Source organism: Canis aureus, chromosome 27 (assembly GCF_053574225.1).
Source record: "Canis aureus isolate CA01 chromosome 27, VMU_Caureus_v.1.0, whole genome shotgun sequence".
In the NCBI taxonomy this organism is placed as follows: Eukaryota; Metazoa; Chordata; class Mammalia; order Carnivora; family Canidae; genus Canis; species Canis aureus.
Window position 1 is genome coordinate 10,101,288 of NC_135637.1, and position 15,342 is coordinate 10,116,629.

At 51.1% G+C, this 15,342-nt stretch overlaps 1 protein-coding gene across 5 annotated transcripts in view; it reads left to right on the top strand.

Annotated features, from left to right (window-relative positions):
• The first annotated feature begins 1,877 nt into the window (after positions 1 to 1,877).
• ABCB9 (ATP binding cassette subfamily B member 9) overlaps positions 1,878 to 15,342 on the top strand; it is a 30,051-nt gene continuing 16,586 nt past the window's right edge. Inside the window, exons 1-5 of one of the 5 annotated variants that reach the window (XM_077875394.1) lie at positions 1,878 to 2,047; positions 7,937 to 8,621; positions 13,384 to 13,498; positions 14,078 to 14,208; positions 15,128 to 15,333. In XM_077875394.1, the coding sequence (XP_077731520.1) occupies positions 8,021 to 8,621; positions 13,384 to 13,498; positions 14,078 to 14,208; positions 15,128 to 15,333 (1,053 nt within the window). In that variant the 5' untranslated portion in view covers positions 1,878 to 2,047; positions 7,937 to 8,020. Of the gene's footprint in view, positions 2,060 to 7,936; positions 8,622 to 13,383; positions 13,499 to 14,077; positions 14,209 to 15,127; positions 15,334 to 15,342 lie in introns of all 5 variants that reach the window. The other 4 variants (XM_077875395.1, XM_077875391.1, XM_077875390.1 and 1 more) reach the window with 4 other exon arrangements.

Genomic DNA, 15,342 nt, shown 5'->3' on the forward strand with positions numbered 1-15,342 from the left:
AGTTAATTTTTGTGAAAGGTGTAAAATCTGAGTCTAGATTTTTTTTTTTTTTTGCACATGGATGTCCAGTTGGTCAGGCACCATTTGTTGAAAAGATTGTGCTTATTCCATTGTACTGCCTTTGCTCCTTTGTCAAAGATCAGTTGACTATATTTGAGTCTATTTCTGGACTCTCTATATTGTTCCATTGATCCATGTGTCTATTCGTTCATCGAAACCACACTGTCTTGATTACTGTAGCTTTATAGTAAGTCTTGAAGTTGGGTAGCGTCAGTCCTTAGCCTTTCTTTTTCTCCTTCAATATTGTATTGGCTGTTTTCACACAGCAAAAATAACAGAGCCTGGATCTGGACCCAGCTCTGAGTCACTCTGACTCGTGGATAGTCCATCCAGGATATTTTCTTCATGTACAATCATATATTTGCTTCTGTTTTTGCCAAAACATTAACATACTCCAACTTTATTCTGTCCATTGTTTTCTTTTTTTTTTTTTGTCCCTTGTTTTCAATCAATTTAGGAGGTCATTCCATACCTTTATATAACCTTTGTATACAGGTGAATACATACATACATACATATACTGTTTCTTCCCCTGCCACAGGGTGGTTCTTTTGAGCCGTGCTCTGTAATGATTTGGCCAGTTCCCCCATGGAAGGGTACTTAGGTTATTTTCAGAGTTTTGCTACTACAGTAACTATCTGCAAACTACTATCTTTGCTCCAGACGCCACCAGTCTTCTTTTATCTATAGAAGAAATTCCTACTAGCTTCCCCCAAATAATGTTTTTTAAAGTCTGACTTTTGCCAAATTCTCCTTGAAGGAGGTTGTCCCACGGGAGTGGCAGAGGCTATTATAAATTCAGAGTGCTTAAAAAAAATAAAAAATAAAAAATAAATTCAGAGTGCTTTAAGCCTTTGAAGGATGGAGAGGTGAGGTGATATGTTGCCCTACTTACCTCCCCTCTGGACCTTGAACTATACTCTCTACCCGCTTTGGTTCAGGCCACACCCTTTGCCTAGAAGCCTGCTCACTGTTTCCCAGAGTGCCCTTCCCAGCTCAAGTAGTCCTGTGTCATTTTCCATGGCCACACCCAGTTTTATTCCTTTATGGCACTTAGCACTTAATGAAATTATCTTATGTGTTTACTTGTTGATTTCCTGTCTCCTCTACCCTACAAAGGATGGGAGTTTTCCTTTTCTTCACACTCAGCCTATTCCTAGCACCCAGAACCTAGCAATCACTCAGTAGGTATTGCTCTTTCCCCTCTTCCAATCCCTGTCATCCTGCTCTATTTTTCCTCTATAAAATGTATTCCCTTCCAACAGGTGTAATTTACTTATTATATATTATTATATAATATATGATATATTATTATATATTGCTTGACTCCCTCCCTAGAGTGCCAACTCCAGGAGGGCAGGGATTCTGTTCTGTTCACTGTTGCATCTCAAAAGCTTAGAATGGCACAAGGCACATCGTAGGTGCTGGACAAATGTTTGTTGGAAGAAAGAGAGAGAGACGGAGAAATTCAAAGAGGGAGGGAGAGAGGGAGGAAGGAGGGAAGGAAGGAATGAAGGAAGGAAGGAAAGAAGGAAAGATCATAACCCCCACCCTCATGGGCTGGCAAGTTGTCCCTCCAGAGGAAAAGACCCATTAAAGAGCTGGCGCCCCCACCAGGTCAGGCCATTTCCGTCGGCTCAGGTTGGGCCCGGGGCCTCCGGACGGCGGAGCACAGAGCTGGGGGGCGGGGCGGGGCGGGGCGGGGCGGGGCGGGGCTCGGCCGCCGGGGGCGGGGCTCGTCGCAGGTGGGCGGGCGCTAACTCTGGCCCCTCCCGGGAGGTCCCGCCCCTGCCGTCAGCTCGCCCGGGCGCCCGCCCCGCTCGGCTCCGACCTTGCAGCGGCGCAGCGCGGGTGAGAGGCGGGGAGGAGCGGCGGGAGGAGCGAGCGAGTGCAGCGCCGGGTGCAGTCTCCAATGAGCTGCACGGAACCTGCGCCCCTGACGACCCGAGCCCGCTGCGCCCCCTCCCCACGGCTCACCTGGTGTCAGGTGAGGTAACAGGTAAGAGCTTGGCCCCCGGGACTCCCGAACAGGTCGTTCTCGGCCCGGGGTGCCAAGCCGGACACAGGCAGGGGGCGTCTGGGACCCCTGCCTCAGAGGTAGAGTAGGCTTCACTGTTGAAGGTGGCAGCCTTCTGGGAGCCCCTGGCCCCTGCCCCTGTCCCCAGGCGCCCTCGGCTGCGGTCCCAGCCCCCCATCCCTGCAGCAGCATCCTTTCCACGCCCGCAGGGCGAATGTTGCTTTTTTTTTTTTTTAACTCCTCACGCGCCGCTGCCTCTTGGAAAATGGTGAGAGTGCCTTTTGGGGAGGATCCTGGGATGGCGGTACTCCCCCAGGATCGGACTGGCGCGACTTGCCAGGGCTCACCACGTTCCACAGCGGCGCCTGCCCACGGATCCTGAGCACCCTGGCTGTGGCAGTGTGGCAGAGGCGGCGGGGGGTGGGGGTGGGGATGCGACCTGGGCCTGCGGATCTTGGCCAACGTTTCCCCAGTCTCCCGCGTGGGCCAGTGGGCTGGCGTTCCACACGCATCCACCCTGGCAGTAGGCCTGTGGGCTTCCAGAGGCTCCTCCCTTATTTCTGGGTCCGTGTTAAAACAGGATGCCCCCTTCCCAGGCCTGATCCCATTTAAGATAGCTTTTAGCTGGTCTGACAGGATTCACCATCTTCTACCCTCTGCCCCACCCCCTGGAGATAGAGTGGCCTCCATCCCTTCAGAGGGCAGGTGCCTGGTGATGGGAGGAGGGTTGTAGGAAGGCCGCGGTAGCTCCCCCAGATTGCCTTCGCCTAGAGCCACGAGTTACCTGAAACAACTTTCCCAAGTCTCTGAGAGGTGCCAGCATGAGATGTGGTGGGCTGAGCAAGGCCGGAGTCAGGCTGGAACAAAGTGGATTCAGCCCAGTCCTGGCCCCACGTCTGGAAGCCTCAGGATGACACCACCCTCTGTTAGCCAGTGTTTGCTGAGCAGTGAATGGGCCTTTCTGTGGCTGGGCAATGACAACTTTGGGGTGAAAAGTTTACCAAGTGAGGTGTGAACCAAGCTGCTTGGGCCACCTAGATCCTTGAGGACCCTTTTGTCGTGGTTCCCAAGTAGCCTGGACACGTCCCACCCAGAAGGTCCAGTGTTAGATTTCAGTCCTGCCTTTGCCTTTTCTCTGCATGCCGCTTAACCTCCCCAGGCCTCCGTTTGCCCATCTGCAAAGTGGGGGTGATTAGGTGAGGACCTCCCACAAGAGTGGCGAGGATGAACTGGAATGGGAGGTGCCGGGCACTTGGCCCATTGTGTGGCGGTTTGTAGCACTCCATAAATGGTAGCTGTTATGATTGTAATAATAATTGTCATTTGTTACCTCCTGGGTGTTGCAGACTTTCCCTCTGTGCAGCTGACAGCCAGAGGTGCCCCAACCACCATTTCTGCTGAGATTAAAAGCCTTTGGCAGGACCTCCTGTGGGGATAGGGTCATTTGCTAACTCTGTGCCATTCTTTAGCATCTGGGAGCAAGATGAGTTGCCCCTGTCTTCCTGGGCCTGTCACATCTTGGGCAGTGCCTGCTCTGGCCTCTGGCCACCACCTTGTCCTTGTCCCTCAGGCCACTCTTGTCACCCATGCGCTCACACTTTGCCCTCCAGCTCCACCTGCCTGAGCTCAGCCGCATCCTCCAGGTCAGGCAGCGGGAGAGCAGGCAAGGATGTGCCTCCAAGCAGCCCCTCCTCACAGTCTTGGCTGGTGGTCTTGTCCCCGTCACCCTCCGGCTCAGTAACTTTAAAAATAACAGAGTCGCCTGTCCCTACTGAGGGCTGTAACCTGAGCTGAGTTGGATTCTGCTCCATCAGAGACTAGAGCACAAGGACTCAGCACTTGGGAATATGGGACCCTGGTGCTCTAGCTGCTCTGTCCTCAGCTTGCTGGGTGACTGCAGACAGGCTTCACTGCCTTTCTGTGCCTCAATTTCTCCATCTGCATGCTGTGGTTCAGATAGTCTGTGGTGCTGGAGTGTGAAACTCTGCTTATTCCAGTGAAGATAAACAGCTGAGGTCCCCATGTTGGTGGCTGTCAAATGGGGTTGACATTACCCCAAGTGGAGGGGTGTTTGCTGGAAAGGAACTCCCCCAGTGATGGGGTGTGGGGACAGGAAGTGTGGGCCAAGTCCCTCAGCTGGTCTCTTTCAGAACTGCCTCCTGTCCCACATCTGAACCCCCAGCTCCCTTCCAGGGCCAAAGAACTCCTTGTGCCCACCAAAAGGTGAGTAACACCCAAAGTGGCTGGCAGGGCCTGGGGTAGCAGGCAGTGGCTTGGCCAGGAGGCCTGGTGCGGCACCGGGCCAGGAGCATCCCTCTCTGGGCTCCGACTCAGACTCACCTACTCGCTGGCTTCCTGAGGCCTCTGCATTGCAGCAGATTGGAGTCTTTGCTAGCAGCCCAGCTGGGCTTGGGGTAGAACAAGGGACTGGGCAGGTGGTGTCTGCTTCCCCCGTCCCCACCCCTGCTCTATCCCCTGCCCTTGGTCCATTCGGCCCTGACTTCCCATGAAGGGTGCAGCTGCTGACAAAAGAGCCTTCTCTGGCACTGACTTGAGTCTACCTGGAGGTGCTGGGCTCTAGGCGGGGCCCAGGTTTGGGGACTGTCACGCCCCTGGGTCCTTTCTGCATCTCAGACCCGCCCACCTGGAGCATCATTAGAGGGTCTTGCCTACCCCTGGAGAGGCTTCTTTGAGGCATTAGTGCTTTGGATTTGAGAACACAGACTTTGGAACTTCACAGCCTGGGTTCACATCCCAGCTCTGCCACTTCCTAGCTGTGTGATCTGGGACAGTTCACTTAACCTCTCTGTGCCTCAGTTTTCTTGATTGTAAAATGGGGATAATAAGAAAACCTACCTCACAGGATTTTTGTGAAGATTTATGCATTTAAATTTTTATTTATTTATGATAGTCACACAGAGAGAGAGAGAGAGAGGCAGAGACACAGGCAGAGGGAGAAGCAGGCTCCATGCACCGGAAGCCCGATGTGGGATTCGATCCCGGGTCTCCAGGATCGCGCCCTGGGCCAAAGGCAGGTGCCAAACCGCTGCATCACCCAGGGATCCCAATTTATGCATTTAAATCACTCAGAACAGTGCTAAACACACGTTTACATCAGTCAGGGTCAGTGACTGGTATTGTTGCTGTCACTGTTACCCTCATCATGGATGCCAGCCACTCTGCCTCTGATGCAGATTCTATTTTCCTTTGACAAACACTCCTTATCAGCACTAGCAGAGGGAGAAGCAGGCTCCCTGTGGGGAACCTGATGTGGGACTTGATCCCAGGACCCCGGAATCATGACCTGAGCCAAAGGCAGACACCCAACCACTGAGCTGCCCATGTGCCCTAGGACTTGATATATTGGTAAGTGTTTTAGCTTAATAGTTTAGAGCCCAGATTCTGGAGCCAGAAAGCTCTGGGTTCAAATCCTAGCTCTGCTACTCACCAGTTGTATGATCTTGCACAAGTCTGTAACTTCTCTGGGATTCAATTTCTCCATCTGCTAAATGGGGATGACGATAGTCAAATCTCACAAGTTGCTACAAGGATTAAATAAGCAAACACATATAAGTGCAAGGCCTATATAAAAGGCCAGGCCTGGGGCACCTGGCTGGCTCCATCGGTAGTGCATGCAACTCTTGATCTCAGGGTCGTCAGTTCAAGCCCCATGCTGGGCATGGAGCCTACTTATAAAATAAAATGAAATGAAATGAAATGAAATGATAAAATAAAAAAATAAAAATAATAAAATAAAATAAATAAAATGCTATTTAGAAAAAAAATTTTAATTATATAAAAGGCCAGGCCCATGGAATGCCTGGGTGAATAAAATTTATTCATGAGAGACCCAGAGAGAGAGGCAGAGACATAGGCACAGGAACAAGCAGGCTCCCTACAGGGAGCCCAATGTGAGACTCCATCCCAGGACCCCAGGATTACTCCCTTAACTAAGGGCAGATGCTCAGCCACTGAGCCATCCAGACGTCCCCCAATAAAATCTAAAAAAAAAAAAAAAAAAAAAAAGGCCAGGCCCACAGGAAGGGCTGTGTTACATAACTGTTTGCTTATACTTATTAGGCACCTGATGTGTGCCAGGCATGCAGTACAGAGGTTGAGAGTTAGGTGGTGGGATCTTTCACATACTGGTTCAAGTCCTGACTTGGGCCTTTGTTGGCAGAGTGATATGGGCACATGCTTTAGCCTCCCTGTGCCTCAGTTTCCCCAACTATATATGGGAATGTGGAAACAACTGCCTCATGGGATGTGTGGGGTTTCTGTCATTCCAGAACATGAACCAATAGCCTTTGGGCACCAGAGCTGACCCTTTCCCAGTCACTACTCAGAGTGACTGCTCCTGGTGTTCCATGCCACCCCTCTCCACTTGGGGATTCCAGAACTTTGCCCACTTTGCAGATGGGGAGACAAAAACCCCAGGAAGAAAAGGGATGGCACTCAGTAAAGAGGTAGCACTCAGAGGTGTACCCACAGTCCAGTCTCCATCCTGCCCTGGATAGACCCCACTTCCAAACTTGCCACCAGGCCCACATCCTATGGTATACCTGCAGCTTCTGGGGTCTCCCAGACACTGGCTCAGTACCAGAGGGCCCAATGTGGAGGGTTTGAACAAAGTGGACATCAAGCTCCAGAAAGCCAAAAGGGCCTTAGTCTGGGGGTGAAGGGCAGCCTGGGCTGAAGGAAGATATTCTGGAAACTTCCAGGCAGATGCAAAAGTCCCTGGATTGCTCTAGGGCCTGCAGCCACCCCCTATCTTGGTCTGAGAAAGTAAAAGTTCATTTGGGGAGATGGAAGGCCTGATTTAGGGAGGAGAGAAGTAAGCAAACATTTATTAAACACCCACTGTATACAGTGGTAACAATCAACAATTATGTGCCAGGCATTGTGCCCAGAACAGATGTTCATGCACTAAAACTCATGCTGTTTTAAAAATGAGGAAACAGGTTCAGAGGAATTAGTAGTCATGTATTGTAGTACAGCTTATGCTAATACTAGTAGTAAAAGCAGTGACCATTTATTGCCCTCTTGCTTATCTCTATTTCATCTGAAAAATCCTACAGATCCCCCCCCCCTCCCTGACCCCGTGGGGTCCTTGCCTCCTTCAAGCACATCAGCATACCCTACCTACCTCAGGGCTGTGGCACCATCTGTTCCTCCAGCAGATGCTTTCCCCCCAGATATCCACGTGGTGGACTCCCTCACCTCCTTTCAGTCTTTTTTTTTCTTTTTTAAAGATTTTATTTATTTATTTGAGAAAAAGCATGAGCAGGGGGAGAGGGAGAAGCAAACTCCCCACTGAGCAGGGAGCCCGATGTGAGGCTCAATCCCAGGACCCTGAGATCATGACCTGAGTCGAAGGCAGACGCTCAATCAACTGAGTCACCCAGACACCCCATTTCTTTTCAATCTTGTTCAAGTGTTATCTTTACAGTGAGGTCTCCCTGGACCCCCAATTTATAATTGCTCTTACCTACCTATCTCCTCCCATCCCCTGCACCCCATTCCTCCCCCAGCCCTTATCTCTTAACATACTGTTTCATTTACTTATTATGTCTCTCTGTCTCTGACACGGGTGTATCATCTCCACAAAATCAGGGATCTTTGGTTTTATTCATTGTTAAGTCCCAAAACAAAGAATAAAGTCTGGCCCATCCAATAAACATTGGTACTCCGTAAACACTCCTTAAATGAATGGGATCTTCACAACAGTCCTGTGACTTCAGTACCCTTATCATTGCCATCCTACAGATGAGACCGAGGCACGGAGTTTCAAGTGACTTGCTCACAGTCACACAGCTAACGAGTCACAAACTTGAACTCCTTGCCCTGTTGCCCCTATAGGTCTGGCCTCATCCCATGGACAATGGCCTTGCCCCCATGAGCTAGAGCCCACTCCTCAGCACCTGCCCACCACTAGCCAGCAGGATGCAGCTGTGGAAGGCAGTGGTGATGACCCTGGCCTTCATGAGCACGGATGTCGGCATGACCACAGCCATCTACATCCTTAGCCACCTGGACCGCAGCCTACTGGAGGACATCCGTCATTTCAACATCTTTGACTCAGTACTGGACCTCTGGGCAGCCTGCCTATACCGCAGCTGCCTGCTGCTGGGAGCCACCATTGGTGTGGCCAAGAACAGCGCCCTGGGGCCTCGGCGGCTTCGGGCCTCCTGGACAGTCATTGCCCTCGTATGCCTCTTCGTGGGCATCTATACCATGGTGAAGCTGCTGCTCTTCTCCGAGGTACGCAAGCCGGTCCGGGACCCGTGGTTCTGGGCCCTCTTCGTGTGGACGTACATCTCGCTTGCTGCATCCTTCCTGCTCTGGTGGCTGCTGTCCACAGTGCGGCCGGACGCCAAGGCCCTGGAGCCGGGGACAGAGGCTGAGGCGGAGGGCTTCCCTGGGGAGGACCGGCCCCCACGGGAGCAGGCATCTGGGGCTACGCTCCAAAAGCTGCTGTCCTACACCAAGCCTGATGTGGCCTTCCTCGTGGCGGCCTCCTTCTTCCTCATCGTGGCGGCTCTGGGTAAGTGGGGAGCGAGGGGGCCCAGGAAAGTGATTTAGGAGGTCATAACCACCGCTTACTTCCTCGCAGATCTTTAATGTTTTATTCACATGGTTGAAACATCAGATTGGTGTGAAAAGGTAAATATTGAGAGTTTCATCCCTAATTCTGCCTCTGACCACCCTGATCTCCCTGCCTACGGCTAACTGCAGAAAAGTGTTCGGGAAGCTTCCACGTGGGTGGAAGACGACTTTTATTCATTCCTTGTATATTCTTCCAGTGTTTCCAGTGGAAGCTACAGGTGAAAACAAACCTGTTAATCTCACTACTTCTCACATGGTATTTTGTGTCTGTTTTTTTCCACTTAACAATATATTTTAGAAATTTCCAATCACTGCCTCATTCTTTTATTTGGCTGTATAATAGTCCACTATAAGGCCATATCAAAGATTATTTAGTTGGTCTCCTTTTATTGGCCCCTTGAGTCATTTTGAGTCCTTTCTCTTGCAGTAAAATAATGTTGTCCATACACATATAAATGTGGGTATAATTGTAGGATAAATTCCTGGAAGTGGCATCACTGGGTCAAAGCATTTTTTGTAACAAAGCAGAATATACAAGAGATTGTCAGACTATGTAGTCTGTAGTAAGAGTAAGTACTGTTTGGTGAAACTTTTATCTTAGTTACATGTGCCTCTCTATGTACGTGTGTCCTGGTTTGTCATGTAAAATGTATTTGTTACTATGGCTCTGGCCCAAACAGTGTGAGAGCACTTGCTTGGACAAGGCAGGTGGGAAGGTGACATCTCAAGGTCAAAATGCCATGGGTTTGAGGGGCAACAAGTTCTGGACATACATTGTAGTCTCTTCCTTACCTGGCTGTGTGCCTGTGGGCAAGTGATTGGACCTTTCAGAGTCTTGCTTCTGTGAAATGGGGATTGTTAGCATCATCCATGTTTCATGACATTGGAAAGCTTGAAAAAAACATATAGAAGGACAGGTACAGAGCTTGGTACGGTACAGCAATTGCTCAGGAATGTCAGCCTTTTTGAGTTGTTATATATTTAACAGACAGCATCTGGGAGCAGCCCCAAAGCCAGAATGTTCTCAGAGAGGACAGGCAAGCCCCAGAGCTGCCCCTCTGCCCTCTCAGCCCCAACCCCTCAACCGCTGTGTGGTTTTATGCAAGTTACTTAATCTTGCTAGGTCTCAGTCTCCTCATCTATAAAATGGGCATCATAAAAGTACCCAACACAATAGGGGCTTATGAGGTTCAATAAGTTAATATGAATAAGACACTGCAGACAGGTCCTGGCACATAGTAAGTTCCCAATAAATTGTAGTGACTGTGGGTATTGGAATGACCCCTTTTCATTTAACAAGATAGTTTCTCCCACTCATGTTTCAAGGTCCAGATTGTCTCCTCCTCCGAGAAGCCTTCTTGGAGTCTATTGATTGTGACCTTTTATCTGCACCTTGGTTGTAGCACTGGTGATGTGAAAGTCATGTGCCTACTGTCCTCCCTCCACTACCAGGCTTTGAGGCCCTTGGAGTCCCCCCACCAAAACCTGGCACAGAGGCATGCTGACTGAATGAAGGAACACATGACCATCCTGCCTATGTGGGCAGATGTCACCCATGACCTCATTTCCCCCCTCCTGCTGGGGCCTTGTTGTCAGCTGCTGTGAGCTCGGGGAATAAAGATGTCCTAAAATACAGCCTGGCAGAGTTTGCCAGCCTGTAGGATTGCAGCGAGGTTAAGGGCTTGGACTTGAGATCAGGCCCCCAACTACACTGATAACTTGAAGCAAGGTTAGTGAACCTGGCCACACCTCCGTTTCTCATCCCAAAAGTGGGGTTTTGTTGGGCTCTTGTGAGAGTTGGGTAAGCTGTAGCATGCTGCTCCACACAGGTTAGGGACTGTGACTATGGATAATTATTCTCCAACAACAAGCACCCAGGTGGGGCCAGCTTTTTCTGAAACCTCCTAATCTAAAAGAAAAACTGCCCATTGTGACAAAAGGTTAGTTTTAGTGCAGAGCATCTCTTTTTTTTTTTTTAAGAATTTATTTATTTATTCATGAGAGACACAGGCAGAGAAAGAGAGGCAGAGACCCAGGCAGAGGGAGAAGCAGGCTCTCCCGATGTGGGACTTGATCCCGGGTCTCCAGGATCACACCCTGGGCTGAAGGCAGCGCTAAACTGCTGAGCCACCCAGGCTGCCCATGAACATCTCCTATTAAATTGAAATTCTTTTTTTTTTTAATTTTTATTTATTTATGATAGAGAGAGAGAGAGGCAGAGACATAGGCAGAGGGAGAAGCAGGCTCCATGCACCGGGAGCCCGACGTGGGATTCGATCCCGGGTCCCCAGGATCGCGCCCTGGGCCAAAGGCAGGTGCTAAACCGCTGCGCCACCCAGGGATCCCAAAATTCTTTTTTTTTTAATTGAAATTCTTTGATATGGATTTCACAGCAACCCCAGTAGAAAACCTTGAGCAAGTGACTTAACCTGAGCCTTGGTTTTCTCATCTTTAAAATGGGAAGGATGATAATACCACACCTATGGGATTGTTGGAGGGCATTTGAGTCTTGGAAGAGATGAGGGAGCAGATACCCAGGTTAACAATGCTCTAGGCAGAGGGAACAGTCTGTGCAAAGGTCCTGAGGCAGAAAGGTGCCTACTTGTGAAAGGAATAACAAAGAGGGGATGCTTGGGTGGCTCAACAGTTGAACATCTGCCTTCAGCTCAGGGTGTGATCCCGGTCCAGGGATCTAGTCCCACATCGGGCTCCCTGTGAGGAGCCTGCTTCTCCCTCTGCCTGTGTCTCTGCCTCTCTGTGTGTGTCTCTCATGAATAAATAAATAAAATCTTAAAAAAGGGGTAGGGGGATAGCAAAGACGCCAGTGTATCTGGAGGGATGTGTGTGGAGGGAGTGGAAGAAGCAGAAAGAGAGTAGAAGATGAAGTCAGAGGCAGTAGCAGGTGCCTGATCATGTAGTGCACCATTGGCCACTCTGAAGGCTTTGGCTTTTACCCTGAATGAGATGGATGCCTAAGGAGTGACAAGGTCTGACTTGGATTTCATGGGGCCCTGCTGTGTGTTGAGTGGAAAATAGACTGGTTTCTGTTGGATTCTGGAGATACTGTTGACTCTTGAACAATGCGCGGAGTGGTTGAAACCCTCACATCTAACTTGACTCCCCCAGGGCTTAACTACTAGCAGCCTACCGTTGATCAGAAGCCTTACTGATCACATAAACCAGGAGATTAGCATGTATTTTATATGTTCTATGTATTATATACCCTATTCTTACAATAAAGGAAGCTACAGGAAAGACGTTACTAAGAAAAATCATAGGGAAAATACATTGACAGTCCTGTACCGTATTTATGGAAAAAACCCGCGTGTAAGCGGACCCGCGCAATTCAAACCCATGTCGTTCAAAGGTCAACTGTATTTTGAAGGTGAAGCCACAGAATATGCCAATGGATTGGAGTTTCCTGTGATTCTTGTGCAGATTCAGCAAGGGTTTGCGCACGTGCTCAGTGCAGTTCCCATTACCCAAGGGCTCCGTTAAGTGTCTGTTGTGCATAATATTATCATGGGTGTTGGAGCTCCCCTTTTCTTCCTCGGGTAAACTGAGGCTGAATTTTAGCTCCGGTGGACTCCACAGTGGAGGTGAAAGACGCCACCTAGCGAAGGACTGAGGGGACCAAGGCTTCTACATTCCCACCCTGTGGTCCCTGCACCAAGACCAGCAGAGGGCAGCAGAAGCCCACAGAAGGCAGAGCCGGTCACGCACAGCTGGCCAGGGAGGGGCAGGCAAGACCTGCCCAGGATTCATTCACTGACCCTTACTGAGTGCCTACTGTATGCCAGGCTGTGCCCACGGAAAGAACTGTGGTGACCGTGAGGACACGGCCTGGTCTGACCACCTTCAGATCCATGTCCCTCATTCCCACAAGATGAGAGCAAGCCTTCTGGATTATTGGGAGGGAAGGGATAGGAAAGAGCCCCCAAATGGGAGGCCAGTTTGGGTTTGAGTCCTGGCCCTTCCTTTTACCACCCTGCGCTGTGTGACCTCAGGCAAATTATTCAGCCTCGGAGTCTCCGTTCACTTCTGAAATGGGGATGATGTCCTACTCGCCCCCTCTTCCTACCCCACCCAGCCTGCATTGTCCTGAAGATAAGGTAGGAAAAATGGGTACGAAATAATATGGCAAACTGTAAGGCACTCCACCAAGAGGGGCTGGGTGGCAACTTCCAGCATTGCTTGGAACCAGAATATCCACATATTCTGAGGTTCTAGAATTTGGATTCTGAGCCCTTCACCAGTCAGAAGGAAGTGAACTTTGGCCATGTGGCCCAGTAAGCATCGCCTCATCTTTCAGCTTCGCTGTCTTCATCTATAAAATGGAGTAATAATGGGACCAGCTGCAGAGTCCTGCAGAGGGAATGAAACAGCGCACAGGAGTCTCACGGCTGTATGCTCAGGCCTGGTAGCGTTGTTAACAGTCTGTGAGATTGTTGTGAGCCAGTCTGTATAGATTGAATAACCCTGTTTCCTGTGTTCCTGTTCTCTGAAAAGAGGGGGGCATTAAGCAGTATGGGGCCCCACCCTGCCTCCTGCCATGGTGAGAAGCAAGAGTTTGCCAGGAGAGAAAACCCCTTCGGTGGAGTAAGCAGAGCAGGTGGTGTGCAGGCTTCCAGAGGCTTGTGAGGAAGGGTATGGGCCCCCCTGCTGCAGATGCCCCCTGAGCCCACCGTGTCCCCTGGCAGGAGAGACCTTCCTTCCCTACTACACCGGCCGGGCCATTGATGGCATCGTCATCCAGAAGAGCATGGAGCAGTTCAGCACGGCGGTCATTGTCATGTGTCTGCTGGCTATCGGCAGGTAGCCTGCTCACACCCCACGCCCTGCCCCTCCAGGCCCGCAGCAGGGGAGGGAGGTCAGAGGCCAGCTCCTAAGGGAAAATAGGTCAGGGTTGCCCAAGAAATGCCCCAGGTAAGCCTGTCACTCAGCTGGTCATCGTGGTAACCAGCAACCAAACTGGCTTAGAACCCGTATCCACTTGATTAGAACAATCCCCTCAAGCCATACCCTCTTGCCCCTAAAATTGGCTTTGGTCCTCGAGGGTACCCCGTTCACCCTGCCTGGCTACTCTCCAAGTAGAAAACAAGGGACAGAATTGTCTGTGCTGTTCTGGAAGGAAGAGGGGTCCGGCTGGCAAAATCAGACCCCTAGTCCCCAGTAAACACAGTCCTCTTTGCCCTCATCTTGGGGACTTACTAGGGAACAAGGGAGACTGTGTGGTGGTGCCAGCTCTAGAAAGGGGCTCAAGGTCAGGTCCCTCCCTGTCTCTGCCCTGCAAGTGGCCCACGCCTGCCAGCAGCGGGAGGGGGCAGCCGGGTTATGACTGTTGGTTGTCGCAAGGACGTCGTGCTATATATAACATCTCTTATCTGCAATTAGCTCATTTGCCGCAGGTATTCGGGGTGGCATTTTTACCCTCATATTTGCCAGACTGAACATTCGCCTTCGAAACCGTCTCTTCCGCTCACTGGTGTCCCAGGAGATGAGCTTCTTTGATGAGAATCGCACAGGTTGGTCCTCCTGCGGTCTGGGGTAACTTCCAAGGGGGCCAAGCCAGGGTGGGCTTTTCTCACATTGAGGGATTAGATGGCTGGCTTTTCCTGCTCTCCTGTTCAGGATAGAAGCAGCCCAGGAGGCCCTGCCTGAGGCCGGGAAGCTGGCCTGCTGGCTGAGGTTTGGGTATGGGCTGTAGCCACTGCAGGAGGACCATGGCCAGGCCACCCGAGATCTATGCAGGAGCCAAGGCCTTGCTTTCTGCTGTTCTCTGGAAACCACAGGGCCAGGACTAGCCAAGCCTGTGGCCCGAGAGGCTCAGCTCTGGCGAAGGGTGAGGGGCAGGGTACAGGGCAGAACAGGGAGAGCAGTACAGTGTCCGGCCAAGATCCCAGATTCTGAGACCAGCTGGCCCACGTCTCAGCCCTAATTCCACCATTCCCTGACCTAACCTCTCTGAGCCTCTGTTTTCTCATCTCTAAAATGGGAACAGCTGTAGGAGCTAGTAGGGGGAGTTGGGAAGCTCTTAGCCCAGCGAGAGCTGAAAGTTTCTCCACCCCCAACCCAGATGATTGTTTCTCTCCATGGGTAAGAGAGGATTTATTCCCTATGCCAGTGACAGGGAGGAGATATGGGTTTGGTTCTGGCTCCATCAGGGACAGACCGTGGGGTGCTACCTGAAGCTTCCCTTTCTGAACCTCTGCTGCCTCTCCTGGACTGTGGAATGTGGTGTCACGAGATGCTAGTAAGGAGGGCTGGGCTCAGAGCAGCCCTGGAGGGATGTCTTCTTCCCTCCCCTCCACTCCCCACCTGGAAGGCCAGGAAGACCCACACCCCCTGGTGCCTATCTTGGAAGCACCTTGGTGCCCCCCCCCCCCCCCCGCCACCAAGCATGGCCCCGTTGTCACACTGGGAACTGAGCTGCCTGTGTTCCAGGGGACCTCATCTCCCGCCTCACCTCGGACACCACCATGGTCAGCGACTTGGTTTCCCAGAACATCAACATCTTCCTACGGAACACGGTCAAGGTCACAGGCGTGGTGGTCTTCATGTTCAGCCTCTCGTGGCAGCTCTCCTTGGTCACGTTCATGGGCTTCCCCATCATCATGATGGTGTCTGACATCTACGGCAAGTACTACAAGGTAGGCCCC